This window comes from Corvus hawaiiensis, chromosome 9, assembly GCF_020740725.1.
Source record: "Corvus hawaiiensis isolate bCorHaw1 chromosome 9, bCorHaw1.pri.cur, whole genome shotgun sequence".
NCBI classification, from domain to species: domain Eukaryota; kingdom Metazoa; phylum Chordata; class Aves; order Passeriformes; family Corvidae; genus Corvus; species Corvus hawaiiensis.
The window spans coordinates 666233-686315 of record NC_063221.1 but is presented as its reverse complement, the minus strand read 5'-3'; the positions used below and the strand labels follow the sequence as shown (position 1 = coordinate 686315).

General features: G+C 42.1%; 1 protein-coding gene and 1 long non-coding RNA gene across 9 annotated transcripts in view; one reads left to right on the top strand and one right to left on the bottom strand.

Annotated features, from left to right (window-relative positions):
- Positions 1 to 1733: 1733 nt before the first annotated feature.
- LOC125330411 lies at positions 1734 to 3914 on the bottom strand. The gene is made up of 2 exons (XR_007205504.1): positions 3694 to 3914; positions 1734 to 2696 (listed from the first exon to the last, which is right to left on the bottom strand). It is a non-coding gene; the product is annotated as an uncharacterized LOC125330411 (long non-coding RNA).
- CEP350 (centrosomal protein 350) overlaps positions 1886 to 20083 on the top strand; it is a 72705-nt gene continuing 54507 nt past the window's right edge. For 5 of the 8 annotated variants that reach the window (XM_048313470.1, XM_048313474.1, XM_048313472.1 and 2 more), the window contains exons 1-6: positions 3949 to 4043; positions 14615 to 14700; positions 16309 to 16352; positions 17292 to 17406; positions 18039 to 18171; positions 19147 to 19733. In XM_048313470.1, the coding sequence (XP_048169427.1) occupies positions 14628 to 14700; positions 16309 to 16352; positions 17292 to 17406; positions 18039 to 18171; positions 19147 to 19733 (952 nt within the window). In that variant the 5' untranslated portion in view covers positions 3949 to 4043; positions 14615 to 14627. Of the gene's footprint in view, positions 1987 to 3948; positions 4044 to 4153; positions 4225 to 5340; positions 5811 to 14614; positions 14701 to 16308; positions 16353 to 17291; positions 17407 to 18038; positions 18172 to 19146; positions 19734 to 20083 lie in introns of those variants that run through there. The other 3 variants (XM_048313468.1, XM_048313467.1, XM_048313469.1) reach the window with 3 other exon arrangements.

Below are 20083 nucleotides of genomic sequence, written 5' to 3'. Positions count from 1 at the left end.
CTTCTCTTCCTTACAGGTATTACAGAGCTATATTCCTGGTTTGAGAGAAAATAGGATGGTGTCTGGAAATAAAGACTTAATGTTGTGCTAGGCAAAGGAAAATAACTTTTTTTGTTGTTGTGAAGTATGGGGAAAGCCTACAGAGGAGTATTTCCAAATATATTGTACTGCTTAGTCTGAAAAAAAATGAAAAACAAGACAGTATAGTCAGTTGCCCTTTCCATAGGAAAGGCTCAGGATTAGAAGACTCTTCTGCTCTTGAAGCAGCAGGTCCTTTTATAGCTGTTGTGGCTTTGTCCTTAAAAGGCTTTCATTAAATATCCACAGGTACTTAATGCAGATCTCATTAAGCAACTCCTACTCAGCCAGAGGTGAAGAGTAGTGTCTGTCTGTGTTCCTCACAGGCAGCTGATTACTATCCTCCTTGTATAATTATTTCATTGCCTGGGGCAAACGGAGCCATTTGATGTTTTCCAAACTGTAAAATAGTTTGGCTCCTTCTAGAGCAATCTCAGTTGTGAAGTTGAAGTGTCCCTGACTGTCAGCAGATCAGGAAATTAGTCTGTGATGGAAAAAATGTGAGTTTACAGAGCAAGGACACTAGATCTGCCTTGGGCTGAGAAGGGGCCTTTTCTTCTGTGGCCTTTAGCAAAAAAACTTTGGGTAGAATGTGATCTTTTGAGGGGCTGAACCAGCTACACCCCAAGTTGCAGACAAGAGTTCCAGCACTCTGGAAATGGTCAAAGTGCTCCTTGGGTTGGTGAGCAGACAGACCTGCAGCTGCTGAGAGCCCCTTGCAGGTGGAAGGGGGAGCGTGGCCCCTCTTCTGCTGCTCCTGCTGTCACCTGTGGGCACCTGCAGGACGGAAATGCCTCATTGCCTTCAGCCGTGGATGTCGTGAAGGGGATCCAGAACAAAGCACTGCCCATCTGTTGTTACCTCGTCTCTCACGCCCTGCTCTGAGTCATGCTGTGCTGTGCTGAGTTTGGAGCATGCTAAGCAGGTCTGGAAACAGGAATTAATTTTTTCCCCCATTTTTTCACATCAACAAAATCATACTTTCTGCAAATTTAAAAAAAAAAAACTAAAGCAAAACAACAAACGCGAAAAACCAAAAAAAGCCAACAAAAAGTTGTGGTTTTCATATCCTTGTTTTTGAAAATTATATCTGTTTTGAATGAAAAGTCCAGCTCAAACTGAGTGCAAAAGGTAAGGTGAGAGCTCTGTGTTAAGGTAGGCATAAAAGTATTTGCTGTACAGAACACAGCTACATGCACAATCTGCAGTGCAATTGCCAGCATGCTGTATTTAGGAAAAAAAATCTGGTTTTGGAGGGCTGTAATGATACATGAACAACTTGCCAGATTCTGTGTTAGGACCCTGTGGTACAGCTGGAAAACTGGGAAGAAATCCGAAGTGATGCCTTTATTTTATAAGAGAAGAATTTTTCATGCATTGTTTCTGCTGTTGGATGAACTGCAAAGTTGTAGGAGGAGTACAGAGAAGAGAGGGGGGTGTGCTGGAGTCCTCACAGCTGTCCTGTGTCCTGTTTTATTGTCAGCTCCTGACAGTTGGATTTATAATTGTATGCCTGGAAAATCTCATTCCATGTCCAACAGGTGGAAGCACCCTTCCCCAAATTCCTCCATGGCTCTTGGGAGCCACGTCAATCAGGGAAAGGGGGGAGGGAATCTGGGGGCTCTTGGCTGCAGTAGCCAGCTGCCCCTTTCTAATTTTAGAAGGGGTGTGCAAGAACAGTGTGGAGTGGAAAACTTTCCAAACCTCTCTCTTAAAGCTGCAATAACCACGGTAGTGAAAGATGAGAATGTGGCTCTTAACTTTTAACGTACTGTGTGTCTCCATCCACCACCTCCAGTGCTGGGGCAGTGCTCGCTGCTGTTCCCTCGGCTGCTCTGCCCTTCAGGGAGCTCATCCAGCTGGAGTGTGCTCAGCTCCTCCTGTTCTCTCAGCTGTGGCTCTTTGCAGGTAAACGGCTTCTTTATTTCTAATCACTGAGAATTTCACAAGATAACTGCATTTTGCACAAGAAGGCCTTTTTCTTTCTCTTCTCGTGTAAGATGTTTGCCCATCAGAGCTTTCCCCTCACTGTAAGGGAATCTTTGAAAGTGTAATCTAAAGTGTTACAATTAGGTTCCACTGGCAGACACAGAGAATAAATAGAAGCAAAACCAGAATACAAACACCGCCTTTTAATTTTATTTGACTGAATGAAACCAAATGATTTCCATGTTTGAGAAAATCCTAATGTGATGCCTAGTTTGCCTGGAGATGAGAAGGAGGAGCGTGAAACTAGACTAACTGCTTCCAAGCAGAAAAGAGAAACTATGTTTAAAAGCATAATTAAAGAGGCAGTGCATTACGAAAGTGCTGAATAATTTAAATAGGCTGCCAGTCCAGCATTATTAAGCAGTAAATTTAAGCAAACACTATGTGATGATAGGGAATGTAACAATTTAATGTGCCCTAGTCTACAATCGGGGCTCCCATACATTGCAGTAATATTGTTTTCACTGACTGATATTGCCATTATTATTATTATTATTACTTACACTCTGGTGCATTTGGGAGCAGCAAGTTGTTCTTTGAGGACTCAGGAGGGAATTTGGCACTACTTACCACTTTTTCCCATTGGAGCTGTGCTTGTCTTTCCATGTTCATGCATTTTTTTCGCTCACCTGGCAAAACAATATAATTTCCAAAGGTTTAACCGCTGACATCTCGAGCTTGCCTCTTCTTTCAAAGGAGGTATGCTTATGCAGGAAAATGTACTCCGTAATTAGTTTGTGTATGTAACAAGACCCAAATTAAGGCTAAATGAGTATCCTGTAATTGTGACGTGATTGAGTTCTGCATTGCCTAAACCTCATCGCTGTAATCTCTCAGTGTTTAGGGTGTCTTCCTATGATGTTCCCACACTGGAATAACTTACATGCAAAACGCTGACCATTTACCAGAGGAGAGGCTATGTAAAAATAGTTTAATCCTTTTTGGTGGAGTTTAAAAAAAAAAAAAAAAAGGAAATAAGTAGCTCCAGTAGTTACCGTGATCCCTTGGTGTTTGGGGTAGATAACTCTCCACCCCACGCTCCCCCAAGAAATTTGGCACCGAACAATCACACTAATGACTGAAAACCAGACTGGGGAAGTTGTAGACAGGCCCTGAAGGGAACATTCCCAAAATAACTGTAGGAAGAAATTCTTTTTTCCTATTCTAATAACTTTCCTTCTTCAGTGGAAATAATTTTGCCATAGCTGGATAATATCTTAGACCTATTTTTGAAACGTGGGTGGTTTTAATGCATCTTCGGGGTGGAATCTATGCCTTAGAAGTCAGTATACTAACAAATTCTTCCGTGTCTGTAATGAGTGTTAAAAGTGAAATGAAGCCCGTGGTACTTAGTCATGTCTCTGAAGTTCTGCAAATGTTGATTTAAATTTAAATTTGGCAGAGTGTAATTGGAGACGCTTTCATTTGCAAAAAAAAAAAAAAAAAAGGAATTATTTTTCTAAAGGTGACTTAGCTATGAACACAAATGACTAAAAAGCGGTACCCTATTTTCGGCTGGAGCCGCTTCAGCAATGCCAACATCAGCGCTGCGTTTAATTAGCATTGCCAACTCCTGCGTTCGCACCAACACCCAGGGCTCTGCATAGAAAACGCAAGGGGACCTACCCGGCAGGTCAAGCCTGTTGAACTGCGAGGGGAAAAACAAAAGCTTCGAGGGAAATACTGGCGAACGAGGCTCCCCGAGGCTGAGGGAGGGCAGGGCGGCCGCGCCGCACACAACATGGCGCCCGGGGCCCGGCGGGACGGCGCCATGCTGGGAAGGTCGGCGGCCGCCCGGTTCTCGCGAGAGTTTCCGGTGCGCCGCCGCCGCCGCCGCTCTGTGTCAGTTGCGGGCCGGTAATGGCGGCGCTGAGGGGCCGCTGAGGGGCCGCGCACCGGGCTCGGGCCGCCCTCCCTCTGTCCGCCCTCCGCGGGATGTGCCGTGACCTGCCGCCGGCGCAGCGGGCGTCCACCAGGTGAGGAGGCGGCGGGAGTGGCCCGCGCCGCCGCCCCAGGCCGCGGTCGGCCGGCGGTGCCGCCCCGCCGGGGCGTCGGGCGAGGTGGGGCCGGGGCGGGCCCGGCCCGAGGAGCTGCCGGCTGTCAGTTGGCTCGGCCGCTCCGCCCGGCTCCGGCGTCTCCGCGGCATCCACCTCACCCGTTAAGTCGCTTTCTTTTTCTAGTTTTAATTTGTTTTCCGCTGCTCGTCGTACCTGGGGGTCGCGGATGAAGGGAGAGGGTTGCGGTGTTGCGTTTCGCTGTTGTCTTTTCGCGTTGTGGGGGAAACTGCCGACCCCGGGTGTTTCTGCGGAGAAGCAGAAACAGAGCCCGGGTGGCCCCGCCGCCCTCGGAGCCGCCCCGAGCACCGGGACGGCGCTTTTAAAGTTTAAATGTGCGCTTTGCTCGTGCCCGTGCTGTGCCGGGCGTCCTGCCCCGGCATTGCGGCATCGCTCAGTGTCTGCCCGCTCAAAGTCCTCCTGACATCCCCGGGAACGTCTGCCCCGAGCGTTCTCTGACTTCATCGGTGCCATTCACTGTGCCTGTTTGGAGGCATAAAGGCTTTTCTACGAGTGTGACTGTGTTGGTTTTTTGGTGTTATTTTTTTTTCCTGCGGATGCAGTTTTGTATGGTATGTTGCCTGCTGTCGGTGTAGTTTTTGTGGAATAGTTAGGGTGGTCAGGCACTGGAGTAGGTTGCCCAGAGAGGTGGTGGAGTCACCGTCCCCGGAGGTGTTGAGGATGTGTCTGAATCTGGCGCTGAGCGATGTGGTTTAGTGGGGTAAGGGATCCAGTTGGTGAATGATTGGACTTGATGATCTTAAAGGTCTCTTCCAGCCTTGACGGCTTTCTGAGTCTCTGATTGTTTCTGTCTCTGGATATAAGCTCTAGCTCAGCAGCTGTGCATCTCCTGGCGCATTGAGTAAGTTTGCAGGTAGAGGTTTTTCTGTCAAATAGCTTCATTGTGTAGATGAACAATCCAGTTTCTTGAAATGGAAAATTTAACACTTGACTGCTCAGTTTTGGGGGGGTTGCCATCTTAAGCTGCTTCGACTCTTATACTGATTTGAAAACTCTAAGTACGGTGACCAAAAGTGTTTGTGGGACAAACGTGTGGAGCTGTGCGTGATTCACTGCTTAGCATGTAAGTTCTCAGTGTTCTGTCAGGCTGTCTGCATGGTCGGGGTAAGTTTTGCTGTCTCTTTGCTACAGTTGTGGTTGCTGCAACAGTTTCATTAGGTAATGCTTTAGATAATTAAATGCAACTGAGGGTGTGGCCACGTGAACACTGTAAACTGTCGAAAGCTTCGGTTTCTGAGAGTGACGCTACTTTAAACAGAAGGTATCCTGCACCCACTAAACAGAGCAACTTAATTTATGTAGTAATGGCACATTTCTGCAAGGGGCCAGGGTACCATAGAAATTACGTGCATCCAAAGGAGCGTGGGCAGCAGCTTGAGGGAGGTGATTGTGCCCTTCTGCTCTGCTCTTGTGAGACCTCACCTGGAGTGCTGCTTACAGTTCTGGTGTCCCCAGCACAGAAGGGACGTGGAGCTATTGGAGCAAGCCCAGAGGAGGCCACAAAATCGGTAAGAGAACTGGAGCCCCCCTACTGTGAAGACAGGCTGAGAACATTGGGGCTGTTCAGCCCGGAGCATTGAAGATTGCATGGAGACCTCACAGCATGTTCAATATCTGAAGGGAGCTACAAGGAAACCAGAGAGGGACTCTTCGTCGGGAACTGTAGAGGTAGGACAAGAGGGAATGGCTTCAAGCTGAGAGACTGGGTTTAGATTAGGTGTTGGGAAGAAACTGTTCCCTGTGAGGGTGGTGAGGTCCTGGCACAGGTTGCTCAGAGCAGCTGTGGCTGCCCCATCCCTGGAAGTGTCCAAGGTCAGGTTGGATGGGGCTTGGAGCAACCTGGGATTGTGGAAGGTGTCCCTGCCCATGGCTGGGAGTTGGAACTAAATGATCTTTAAAGTACCTTCCAACCCAAACCGTTCTAGGATTGTATGTTGCTGATTGGCGTGGATCATCTTGTAGGCTGCCTAGGCTGGGTGTGATGGTGACTGAAAGAAAGTGATTTTACAACTATAAAACGTCTTGTTTGTGTGGATTTGTTAAACTAAGCTTTGGTGCATGGCTCAGGTTTGCCACGGTAACGCTTAATGATAAGCCAGTCCCAATGTGGATCATGTCTGTTATGTCTTGAAATAACTTTATTGGTAATTTGTGTCACCTCAGCAAAAGCATCCTTTAAATGGATAAAAATCTAGTATTGGAGTTGCTACATCTGTACTGAAGGTTTTGTTGACTTGGATGTAATGAACTTTGTGTCTCCTTTCACCTGTCTGCCAGACATACAGGCATTTTTAGCTTTCTGCTAAAAAAGTTAAGTTGTATCAAGCAGACTTGTGGAAAAAGTCATTAATGTGTTTAGTCTCATCGACTTTAGAGTGCTCAGATGAGGCTGCAGTCCTATGAAAGTGTTCCCAGTTAGGCGGGTGTTTGAAATCAGGAGTGTCAGTGCACACAGCACTGAGATTTATTCCGTGTTACCATCTCTGGGAGGTGAGTGAAGCTGCACAATGTAACATGAATGGTGTGATGTGCTGCTCCTGCTGCTGCTTCTTTCCTCCCACTTTGACTGTTCTGCCAGCAGCCTGATAAACTGAAAGAAAAGTCACCGTAAAAGAAAAATTATTAATTTTCTGCCAGGTTAGTGATTTGAATTGGCTTGTGATGCAGTCAGGTGAGCGTTGCATCTATGACAGAGTGACATGATTGCTAGAGAAGGTAGGGAGGAATACATGCATTCCTTCATCACTGTGGAGCTGCTAAGTCTGCTCAACTCTGCTTGGAAAATTTACATCAGAGATCCACCTTTTTATCAGTAGAGCAGGACTGTTTAAACTCTGCTACTGATGTACATAAACTAATTCATGCTATTCAAATCAATAAGTGTTAATATGAGATCAGGTGTACTGATGCAATAGTGATAACAGAAGGACTTTGGTAGTTGAGTGCAGAAAGAAAACTTTCCCAGTGCAGTCAATATATTAGGCATGTGGCTGGAGTAGAACAGGAGTGTAAAATTTATCCATAGATGTAAGTGCTTGGAAGATAGATGTGTATCATTGTGCTAATGATATAATAGGCTTTAATGGACTGCTCCATTGAGAATAAAATTACTTGTATGCCTAAGTCTGAAACCTTTGTCAATATACTAGAGAAAGAATAGAGCAAATAAATGAACTAATCAATTATACCAGGCCAATTGAAACGTAGTGAATGCTAACAGAAATTCTGGCTGTGTTTTAGCTTCCTAAGAACACTTCTCACCGATGGCAGAATTTCTCACTAAGTCAGATCCATGGCAATGCACCAGGTGGAGTTCTCACACTGAAACAGAAAAACTTTTAAAGGGATGGTGTTATTTAAATACGGGAAAATATCTTACTGCTACTTTTAGCTAGATCAAGAGAAAGTCTTTCAGCAGAGTCCTGGTATCTGCCTCTGTAATGCCTGGTCAGAAACAGAGCTGGTGATCACTGTTCAGCTTGTCATGAGGTTTTTGTGTTTGGGGTTTTTTGACATCTTGTGTTGTTATTGAGACACTTCTTAGATGCTCCTTCTGAATGCAGTTCTGAGCAGAGGCATCAAAGGTGAGAAAGTGGCATTTGGAACATCTTCCCTGAAGTTTTCACGCACTTTGAAGGAAAATAGTGATCATCCTGCAGTTGACACAGCTGCAGATGAAGTTGCTTCTCTGCCCATATGTCTGTGGTCGTGGTGAGAGGTTGAAAGCTGTTGTCTTTCTCAAAACTGACAGGTCTGGTTCTTGTACTTGGCTGAGAGATTTGCCTGTAAGTTCTAGGAAGACTCCCTCACAGTGGAGTGTTCCTTGTGAGATGAGACAGGACTTGAAGAATTTGAGCATATTTTGCTGAATGGATTTATTAGGGGCCACAAGAGTTGAAATCTTCTAATGTGCGGTTTCTGGTAACTGGAAGTGGAACCAGTGAACAAACGCTTGTTTTGAAGGCTGAGGAAACAAAATGCAGGAGTACTGTATTGGTCCTAGAAACTGGGGTATTTCCTTTTCTATCATAAATGCTAAGATCTTTGAAGTCAAAGGAGATACAGAACTTGTGAATGGATAGGCAAACCCTTGTGTGCATCTCCTTAATAAATGGATGCATTCTCTGTGCCTTCGTACTCTGATTTCTTTGCGAACAATGAATCAAGTTACACTAGCTGTCACAACATTCATTTCAATAGATTTCCTCAGAGTACCTCCTGGCACGTCATGCAGCAGACGAAGACATCGAATGCATTTCACTTTCAGTAAAACTACTAGTCTCTTTTTAGGGCCAGTTTTATCTTTTTTATCACTTCTACATCACTTGTGATGAAGCAGAGACACTTGCAAGTTGCCATGTCTTTTCATGGCAAAAGGATGTGGTAAATGTCCTTTCTCAGCATACAGTTGGAAAGAATCAGATTCAGAAATGTTTCATTTATAGAGAAATCTTCACTATAGTTTGGATGCAAATTTAGTAGCTGACTGATGCCAGTGATTTAATCATGGAACTCATGAAACACATTTGTATTTTCTACTGGTTTTTTTGACATTTGATGGATGTGTGTTTATGTCATTTATCTTCCTGGTTAACAGCTAGAGGTAGTGACACATGCTTTGAAATTCTTAAATGCTCTTCTATCTGCAAGTGTGTGGTGTATCTTGATTGTTCTTTTTTTGTACTGCCTTAGTATCCCTAAATTTTTTTTTGTTATCTAGCTTAAGACAGATCAAATTTTATTTAATTTCTTTTGAAGCTTTTTTTATTATTCTAATTATTTTCCAAAGTAATAATGATTGGAATGTGAGTTCTTCTGGTATATTTACTTCTTGTATTACAAGACAAAATACTGAATATTATCTAAAATTAGATCATTTAGAGCAGCTAATGTTCATGAGCTCCTTGGGCATTGCTGGTGTTCACTTCCTTTGCATTTCATTTGAAGGCTTATTGTATAAATGAGCATTGGAAGGAGGTGGAGGGAGGACCTGCCTCATTCTGCAGTGTCAGCTGTAGATTCTGGAGATGTGGAAGTTTTTGGACAAACACGTCATGCATTTGTTTGTTGTGCTGGAATTTGTCCTCAGTCCTGAGGAAGGTCAGTACATTGCCTGCATCTGATGGTGTTGAAAGGCAAAGTTTTCTCAAAATGTGCTCTGGCCAAAAAAAGAGTATGTTACTCTTGTATCAAAAAACATTTTAAAAGCCCATATACATAACCAAAACAAGTCTTAGAACAATGTATTATGGATATTTTTAACTCTCACTTAAACGGGATAATGCAATATGGTAAGAACTCGGGTTCCGGAAAAATGAGTAGATTAACGTTATTTTTATTCCAGACTCAAGCATATCATAATAAATTGTAGTCTGTGGTATTTGAGAAGACATGGAAAGTGTTTCTGGCATCTTTAAGTATAATTTCCATCACTTTCAGTAGACTGGCTCAGCAAAAGAATTTGCTTGACTGGGTCTGACTGTGCCTGTCCACCTGTGTCTGTTACTGCCAGCAATGCAGAGCTTTAGCTGCACAGACAGGAGGATCTTTAAGATTCAAAAGTCATCTTTGTATTTACACATGGAAACTTAAAATGGTTTTGCAAACAGGAAAAACTATCCCAAAAACTGGTTCTTTGTGTCTGTGTCCATTTCCTCCACAGACAAGTCTGCACTGTGTGAGGTGTGGGTGCAGTGGGACACATTGGAGCAGGGTGTATAGACTCCCATGGTGCCCTTGAGCTCCACTGGTGTCTCCACTGGTAAGAAGAAGGTGAATGGTTCTTGTTTTCCCCAGTCCCACTGTTCTCCTCAAGGCAGAGGCAGAGCAGCTTCACACATTTGCTCCTGGGGAGCAACAGCCGGTACAGGACTGAGACTAACTTGACTGTTCCATCCCTTCTCGTTCTGCTTGCATGGAGGTTGTTGCTTATAGTATGACATAGATAAAACTAATAAAGCAAAAGGAACAGGCCAAATTCTTTTAGCCTGTACTAGACCCCCAGTTCACTTTGCTTTACCATATAATCCTATTGACTTTCTGCCTGAATAAGGCAAGAGAGACCCAGACATAAAGAAAGGAAAATATGGCTTCTTTTATTGGCACTGGTGCCTCGTTTTTGCTTAAACTTCATGAAATGTTGTCCTTGTGTGCTGTGTACCCAGTTTGTAGCAAAGTCTGCTATGTGGATAAAACATTTGAGAATATCTCATAGAAGTCAATGTTAACAACTCATTTCATTCCATGCTCTTAGCAAACCTTCATCTTTTCTTTGGTGGTATCCCTTTTGTTTAGTATCCCTTATGTTGTTATAAGAAACAATGTCTTGAGGAGTACTGTTCCCTGTGCATACTGTGGTTTTGTCCATAGCCACTACATGTTAGTGAAAATAGCAGTGGGTAATCTCTTGCTCACATGTCTTCCGTCTCTGAATTGGCACAATTCAGTTTCCTCTCCTGTTTCCTTGTTCCAGTGCCATGACTTCTGAACTTCCTCTTTCCTTTTCTTACCGAGTCTGTGCTTCTAAGAAAAAAATCCTTATCAAGGATACTTGAAAAAACTTCCCAATTGGCCAATACACAAGTTTCTTTTCTTCCTTTTTGCTGCTCTCTATGCCAGTTCTTCAAAAGTTCATTGCATTTCTCTCACCTTTCTACCTTTCTTATTCTCTTCGTTTTTATATCCTGTTTCTCTCACCATTTTTCTTTTCTTTTTCCCAGTCTTGTTTTTAATCTCTTCATATTTTTGTATATCTTTGCTAAGCATATTCTACTTTCATATCTCCTGCTCTTTTTAAAATGTTGTGCTCTTAACTATGTTCACTTCTTGTTTTGTTGTCTGTTGTACCTTTTGATGCCATCCTCGGTATGTTTAGTATTAAATGTGTTGGTTTCTCATGTTCCTTTTTTATATGGCAATGGTCTTCTCTTTGTTTCCATTTCCTCCTTTCCGGTGCTTTCTCATCCATTTTCTGATCTGTCAGTTCTCTTCAGTGTCTTCTTGTAGGAACAGTATTTGTAGAAGAGAGTGGTTGTCATGTCCTGTATCCATCCCCCCGCCCAGTTTCTTCCAGGAGTTTGGAGTAAATTGTTTCCTTTCGTGTTTCCTCTTAGGTCCTCATCTGTAGCAGTTCTGCTGTGCCTTTTCTTGTGTACTTTTTTTTTTTTTTTTGGACATATGAGTAAAGAGTGAGATGGACACTTGGTTTGGGATTGAAATGTCAGAACACAATGGTGTTTGTATCTTAATCACTCACCCAAGGAGAGGCTTGGCAAACCAGCCTTGAATGGACCTGTGTGGGATGTCTGTGTCTCCCAGTGAGCAATCCAATAACCATGCGATTAGTTCTGTTGATTGTGCAGTCTTTCACCTTTTTTCCAACAATTTTCATGTTCTCAAAGCCTTATCCAGCCTGCAGATAACCTTTTGCCATCAGTGCTATCTCCTCAAAAGTTCTTTGGCATTTCATCATTTGAGCTCAATCTCTTTGTTTAAGGTCAGTATTAAACAGAGGTGAATCATTTAGTTTAGCAGAACAAGATCTCTTTGAAGCAATCATTTCAGAATGTAGTTTTTATGTATTTTATCTAAAAGTTATTCATGGGACTTAGAGACAACTTCTGTATTGACGTAAAATGTACTTAACAAATAATTTAAATTTCCTTCATATAATTTTTTGTTTAGTATTATTCTCTGATCAATATTCATTTCAGTGTATTTTAGTGTTTAACTGGCCCACTACCCTGCATGCAAGTCCTGTAAGGAGACATGGTAACTGTGTCTGGATTTACTTCTTTTTTATTCCCCGCCTCTTTCTTTACTTTGGGTAACATTAAAGACTCTTTTCTATCTGGTTTAACTTCTTGCAGAGGCAGGGTGTTGAACTGAATACAAGTACTTGGTTTTTTTGTAGAGTGCTGCTTGTTCACGTAAGCTGTAGCAATAGAGAGAAGTTATTTTAGTAATATGTAGGAATACAAAGGTTTATGGGAAATCAACATAATTTATTTGTACGTAGGTTTGGAGAAGCTCATAAATTTCTCCCACCCTTCCAAAGGACTGGGAGAGGGACCCCTAAACCCCAGGCCCTCAGAGGTACGATTGCATCAGGACTGAAAACTACTGCAGTGTTGCCTTCCTGAAACTGTTCAATCAGCAGCAACCTGAGTTAAGCAAAACTGCTCCGTGAATCTCAGGGGCTGCTCTGAAGCCAGTGAGGGTCGAACTTCACTCTTGGAGCTGGCACTGCAGGTGTGCATTAGGATAAATACAGCAAGATGCTTCCTGATTTCTTCCCAGCTTGGAGGAGAGGTTGAGTGGCCTTTTACTGAGGGGCAGTAGAGACTTTTGAAGGAGTTGAGATGGAATTATTGACCACTAATGATCATCAGCACACACCTATGGGAATAACTCTGTTACTCTCACAGATGTGTGCTGATGATCGGTATGTATAGTGTGCACTATATTAAGTCTCCTCTAAAGTGTTTCACTGTCTGAATGAGTTCTGTTAGCCCTGGTAAAGGACTGGCAGTTTTTAGTGTCAGGATGAAAGCTATTAACAAGCTACTTCAGACTTTTTAATCTGGTACTTTTCATATGGAGTCAAGGAATACATAGAGTGTGCTACAGTTTTACATTCAGAGGGCTTCGTGAAATAAACAACATAAAATAAAAAAATATAGATTTGTGTATGTAAAATAAAAAGAACAATTCTAGTCCCTGATTAAGCTTTCTTACCTATACTAATAATTATAAGAATAAATCCCAGGAAATTACATGAAGATGAATACTTAATCCCTTAAAAGATGGTTGCTTGTCCAGAAGTTATCGTATGCTAAATTTACATACTGAGTAGGTTTTGTTATATATGTGTTTGGGCAAGAAACTGATACTGGTATGACACAATATTTTCAGCAGCGCTCAAAATCCGTTCTCTGTGGAAAATTCCCTGATTTTTATTAATATTTGTATTCTCCATTTCTAGCCCAACAGCTCTTTTCTCCAGTGACGGAGAGGAGCAGCGAGATGATTTCTGGGCAGAGCAGTGTTACGATTTACAGCTTGAATGATGTGAGGCACAAAATACCGTTCTGCATGAATGAGCTCTTCAGCACCTGTCCTAGAAGCAGAATTTCTAACTACACTTGGCTTGATGCCCATAACTATTGGGTACTTAAAAACTAACACACTCACCCTTTCTTTCTAGAATTTGTGTGTTATTGTGTACTTCACTAATGTGTGTGTACGGGTGTGTTTCTGTACCTACATATATGAGCTTACATACCTTTTCCACACTCTTTCAAACACTTACCTTGGACTCTTCAAAGAAAGTCACAACCAAAGGTCTTTTGAAGATCTGTGTTCTTATTAGTTATTCTTGGGGCGTAAGAGCAGTTTTTTGGGGTAACTTACTGCTGTAAATACAAGATATATGACTGAATGTGAGACCAAACTTTACTGCTGGTCGCTATGAGTGTCCTTAAAACCATATATAATAGAAATCCTTGTCACAAAATATCCGGGCAACAATCTGTTTCAATAAGCAGTAGATAGTGTTAATTTTGGTCTCCTTTTACCAAAAGATTGGTCTTTATATTTGATTGCCTTTTTATGTGGCACACAGTTCAGGGAAGTGAAAGCAAAAGAACATTTCTGTAATTAAAAAATAAGGAAAATTACATCTGGGAGTTCATGAAAGAAGAGAGAGGAAATTGTACTTTTATGACTCTTTCAGAGGTCTAGAACTTCCTGTGGTCACCTGATTTTTTCTTTCCTTAACAGAACTGTTGTCAGTGTGTTACAAAGACAGCTCAGCTAGCACATTCTGGGGGGTTTTTTGCTATTTTGTTTTGTTGGTTTTTCTTCCTTTTCTCCTTTATAAAACCTGCTATGGTGATAGTGGCTGGGAGTTTATACTTTAATTTTGGATTCACTGTGAGTCTTACCTTTGAAGTTCACAGGAAAGCAATGACAGCACCAGTCTCGTCTTTTTTCCTGGCTGTAGTGTGCTGCCATGCAGTTCTGCTCTGCCTTTTCCAGGGATAGGTGACACATTCATTCTGTCATTGGTGGAGTTGGGTATTTCCCCCAAGCATTTATAGGTTCAAGCCATGTGTGTGCAGTATTCCAGTGTGGACATCTTCAGACTTGTTGCAATACTTGTTACTCTGATCTAAATTGTGTTGTCCTCTGGGTCTCCTTTTATCAAGTTAATGCTGCTTTGTGATGAACGAGAACAAAAGCAAACCCTTCTTTCTCCATGGAATTACATGGTTTCTGCAACACTGCAGGAAGCTGTAACCACATCTGTGATTTCATGCTGATTATCTGACCTTGTTCATGATGTGAGTTTGGAGTCACCAGATGAGGTGGACATTCATCGTAATGATCAAGGTTATGTTCTCTTCAGACAAAGATACGTTTGCTTTTACTTTATGCCTCTTTGATTCTTACATGACAAATTCTTTTTTTAGGTAAATTGACACGATGTTGAGCAACAAGTCTAATGAGGTGCCTCTACAAAATCCAAGGCATAACCAAAGCAAGGATTCTACCAGAGGTAAGGATTTTCTTTGTTCTGTTGCTTTGTTTTGGGAGATGTTTTGTCATGAGTTGTTTGAAACTTTGGGGAGTTGTTCCAGAAAGCATTCCCCTGCCTCAGTTTGAGAGCTAAGAGCATGTGTTCTATGGCTTCCTCTTCACAGATAGCAGTTTTGTATCCTGATCTCTGGAGTATTTGCTGATCTGCATTAGCAGTTGTCAGCCTGGGATATGGTTGCCAAGATGGCACAGAGACAGATTTTTTTAAAGAGGAGGAGCAGTGCAGGAACAGAAATTGAGAACTGTTGGTTCTTGAAAGAAGTGCGGAAGAGCCAGAGTGACAGTTGCTCGGTTCCCGAGTGGTGAAGACGCTTGAATCGCAGCAGTACGTCTCCACTAGGATGACCTTTACAGCACTTTGTCTCCCTTAGCTGGAAAATCACGTTAGCTTTTTACTGTTAAGATTACTCTAATTTAGGACAGGAGGGTGCAGGACAAATTAAAAATGACAGTACTTCCCTGAAAGAATCTTCCCTTAAAGGAAGAAAGGTCTCATCTGCACAGCAATTGAGTCGTGTGCTAAGCCTGTGGTTCAAGATCGATCATGGAATCTCCTGTATGACAAAACTGGACTCCAGAAGTTATTTTGAAAGTAGAGAAAGATTATTATTTTATCTGTAAGAGGGCATTGTGCTGATTATTTCATGTGTTCAGTTTCTTTTAAAATTACCTACTTTTGGAGCTGTACTGTTCAGTGGACAAGAAGCACCATCTCTAGAAGTCAAAGCAAAGTTGTTTCTGTGTGACTTCCCTAACCCTCTTCCTTTGTGTTGTTGTATCTTGCCTGAAATGAAATTGGCAGCTCTTTTACGATCAGGAAGAGATTATTTTTTTCAAATCTCTGTTACCACTACTCTCCATGGTTCTGACACACAGATGTTGTGTTTTATAAACCATTAGATTATAAGAACCATTAGAAAACAGAAGAGGAGAACTGAGGAAGTAAATATTTATAGAGGAAAACACTACTACATCCTACTGAGCTGGATTGCTCATAGAGTAGGTACTGTCTGTTTAGATTAGAAGGCTTTGGTTAGTACCTCCTGCTTGTTCACAAACGTTATTTCTGTTTTGTTTGTAGGGTGTACAGTTCAGAAAGATTACTGTTCATAATTCTGCTGTTCGGAGCTTGGGTTTTGAGTAGAGTCTTTCAGTGACCGTGTATTCATGCTTAGTTTACTGAAGAAGAAAATGGAAGGGGGGAAAAAAAAGGTAGCTAAACTATAGTATAATAGAAAAATGTAAGATATTTTTGTTGGGGTAGATAACCAGCTTCATTTTATCTTCTAAGCATCTTCTATTATATGTGGTGGATTTGATTGCAGGTGTCATCATGCATTCAACCTAACTTAGTAAACTTAAAGCATGTTACATTAAATACTTCATAGCTTTGTTAAGATGAGCTTTGACTGATAACAGTCTTTCATAGAGAAGATTTACAGGCTGGAACTGTGTCATAAAAAGAACTTGAATAGCAAGCGCATGAAAATTGTTTTGAAGCAACATTTTATTTCATTGTTTTCCATGTACTAATGAGAAATTAATTTCTTTGTTTCTGCTCTGGAAGATCTAACTGCAGCATGGGCTTCTTTTTCTCAGACTAAGGCTGCTGTAAGTGCTTTTTTTTCCTTTGGGGTTGTTTAGCTTGGGGTTTTTTTTTTACTCATTTTCAAATCAGTTAGTGGCTACATAAGCTTTAACCAAAGTATTATTTTACTCAGGGACTGTCTCTTCAACAAGTTGTAAATGGGACAAAGCTGTTGGAGTATGTGAATGTTGAGCTTTGTTGTATCTTGGAAGGAGTCTCCTGCACATGAGGAGAAGCTTTTGCCACAGGAAGCTTAGTCTGGGGTGTAGTAATACATGCTAAGTCTTGAGTGTAATATTACCTTTTTATTTAACAAAGTGGTGACATCACATTTTTCTGAAAACTTGGAAAAATAGCTCTCCCCTGCTTACTCAAACCAGTCAGAAACTGGGGCAACACCAGGGTATTGAATAATTTTCCATTCTGAGCGTTGGAGTTGCTGTATTTCTGTGGGAATTAACTTAGGTCCTTGAGATGATACAGTAGTTTCTAAAACCTGGCTTCAGTGAGGCCAAACAGTTTGGGTTTTCATGGAATTCAGCTCTTTCCCATAACCTTGTCCCTCTTTTTGCTCAATAGCTGAGCATCAGTGTGGTGTTTTACTTGTGGAATTTGTATCATGCTCCATTTATAAGAGACTATTACAGAATTGTTTCCAAGTGGAATTAATATTTTATTCAGGCCAAGCATTAAGTCTTGGAATGGCATGTTATTATTAATTTTTTCAAAACAGCCTACTTAAGGGAACAAAACTATGCAAGAAAACCTAATTTAGATAATCTTATTAAACAAAATGTAATAGTAGTTTCTGATAGTTTTGCAATGTCAGCCTTGTGAAGTTGCTCTTGCCTGCAGTTTTGTTTGTCATGAAAAAGGAAAAATTTGTCATGTTTGGGGGGAAATAAAAATGTAGCTTAAAAGTAGAAAACAATGTTCTAATTTGCATTGTCTTCCAATTCTAGCTACGTCATATAGAGAACAAATTGGAAATAGCTCCCACTACCACAGCTGTGTTCGATTCAGTCATGGATGCCAAGAAGCCCTCTGCTAGTGCCAGCAGGAAAAGCAGCAGGAAGGGTATGTATTATTGAGGAGAGAATGTGTAAGGCAGTGTAAAGCCACTGCATTCTGGGAAAGCTTGGGTTCTCCCTGCCCCCAGGTTGTCTCCTGCCAGTGATTTTTCTTCCTGAAACTCTAATTGCCCAGGAGAAACTGATGTTTCCTTCCCTGAGCTTAGGAAAGGAGAGTGTTTTATCCCAGTCATTTGGTTAGAGGGGGTGACAGGACTTGCCCCGCACTGTGAGTGAGTAGTGCTTACCCCACTACGATACGATGTTTGCTGGATCTGGTGCTTCTGTTATCTGACTGAAGGAGAGCATTTGCTTATAGGAAATAAGCCCTCATTTTATATACTAAGGGCATTCTGGTACTGTGCTACTGGAGAAGAGCAGACAGATCGGCCTCTAGTGGCAACACAGTCAACTTCACAGATTTAATTACTTAGCATTAACTTTTAAGCATTATTATCTCTCTTTAAATATGGTCATTGTTTCAAGCACTTACTGCCTTGCTCCTAGTTGTTGAAATCAGCTTGTCAAAGGAGAGAGAGCTGCTCAAACCCAAGAAAAACGATGTCTATTATTCAGCCCCAGGAGCTTTCTCTTTCTGGAGAGATAGATACATAGGGGATTCTTTGGTTTCTGCTTCAGGTTCCCGGTCCTCCAGCCAAAATAAATCGAGCAAGGAGAAGTCCTCACGCAGCCCTCTTCGAGCAACCACTCTGGAAAGCAACGTGAAAAAATGCACTCGTGTGGAATTTCGTGAACCATTGGCTTCATACAGGTTAGTGCTGGGACAGCTGACTGCTGAAGAAAAATATGCTAAGATTAGATTTAAGCTAATAGTGGTGGTTTTGACAACTCCCATCACCCACCCACATGACAGCATGTGGTGTTGGACTTTTTAGTGAATATTACAAATTTATTTTTTATTCAGTGAATATGAGTTTAAGGTCAACTGTTTTGGAACGGGGCCAGGTCATCAAGCGGTATGGCTGTGGCCTTAGTGACCTGATGGGTTTGATAGGTATTTAGTTTCAGTAATAAGAACCAAAAAGACTATTTCCTCATGCTTTTCCAGCTTTGTTTCATTAGTTCTTCAGTATATGTCCCCAAATGTATTACCAAGACAGTGTGGAGCAAGCGTAGTACTAGAGCTAGTACTAAAGATACATTCCATTTCTGTGAGTGTGAGAAACTCATATAAGAACAGCTTCTCATGGAACAAAAATGGCACAGAACACAGAACAGGCCATAGAACACGATTATTATCCTGATTATCTAAGTTTTGGTCTTTTTTTCCACTAGTGTCAGTTGTGAGGTGGTTCTCCGTGTTGCATGTGAGACTGATTTGGATCAATTTTGTTAATTGATTAGCTCATGTACTAATTATGCTTGTCTTAAATTCTACACTTGTTATTTAAGGGTTTTTTTTCTTTAATTGAAGGGTGACATTACTGCTTGCTGATTTTCTACTCCTCAACGTTATATATAGTTCTTTTCAGACAGAGAGTGCAACAAACAAAATTTTGAACAGAAGTCTCTTTCTGTTTCATCAGACTTACACTATTAAGTGTGAGGTGATCAGACTTTAAAAGAACTTGCCTTTAAAATGGAGCCAAGGTAGAGGAAGTCACTCATTTAGTTAATGAATGTGGTGATTGCTGAGTTTAAAGGTCCTTCATTCGTGTTTCTGACGGTGAATTTTTTTCCCCTTCTGTTACATTGGGGATATATGTCGTTCTCTGTCTTATCACAGTTCTAGCCAGCTTGAGGCCAAGCAACTGCTGTCTGGTTTGGACCTGGGCGAAGCAGAAGGGAAGAGTGAACTCCCAGCCCATCTGGCACACGAGCGGGATGAGCAGGATCAGCACAGCAGAGGCTTTGAGAGCCCCTTCCCTTCTGCTGCGGACGAGACCGTCGTGAGGTACCTGAATGACCGGCCAACAATTGATGCCTTGCAGAATAATGAGGCATTTCTTAGGGTTGCAGCACCTCCAAGACTGGAAGAGGAAAAAGCCAGTGGCTCCAGGGGAGATGAGAGTAGCACTAGAGCTTCTCAGAGTAACGCATCCCAGGACAGTGAACTGAAAGTGTCTTCCCCTTCTGCCACGAGTATTTGCAGTGCTCATAGGCTGGAAATCCTGAAACAGCGGCAGCACGATGCCAAGTTGGAGAAGCTGAAGGAGAGGATCCGAAAGCAGTGGGAACATTCTGAGGAGCTCAGTGGCAGAGGACAGCACTTGGGATATGCTGAGCAACCTGTCGTGGTCACTAACACAGAGAACACGGTGACTCCCAAGGTCAGGAAGGTGACAGCTGTACCTGCTGCTCCATCATACAGAGGTACGGAGGTGCTGATCCCCTCCCTGCTGGCTGTACAGGGTGAGGGAGCTCAATCCATTGAGCAACATTTCAAGGCATGGACCTGGCTCATAGCTCTGTTTGGGCAATATGAGGGTGAATAACATGGTCTGATCACAGATCACAAGAAAAACTAAATTCTTCCAAATTTTCAGAAGTGCAAATTCCTTTGAAATTCTTCCTGTCTCTTCTTAGAATTGCTATAAAAAGAAGCTCGCTGTATTGGTGTTTGGGTTGATTGCAGTAATTTTTTTTATGGTCTCTGAGCTTAGTAACATTGTATTGATTGAAGAAGCCTTTCACATTTTAATAATCTTTTCCTCACCCAGTCT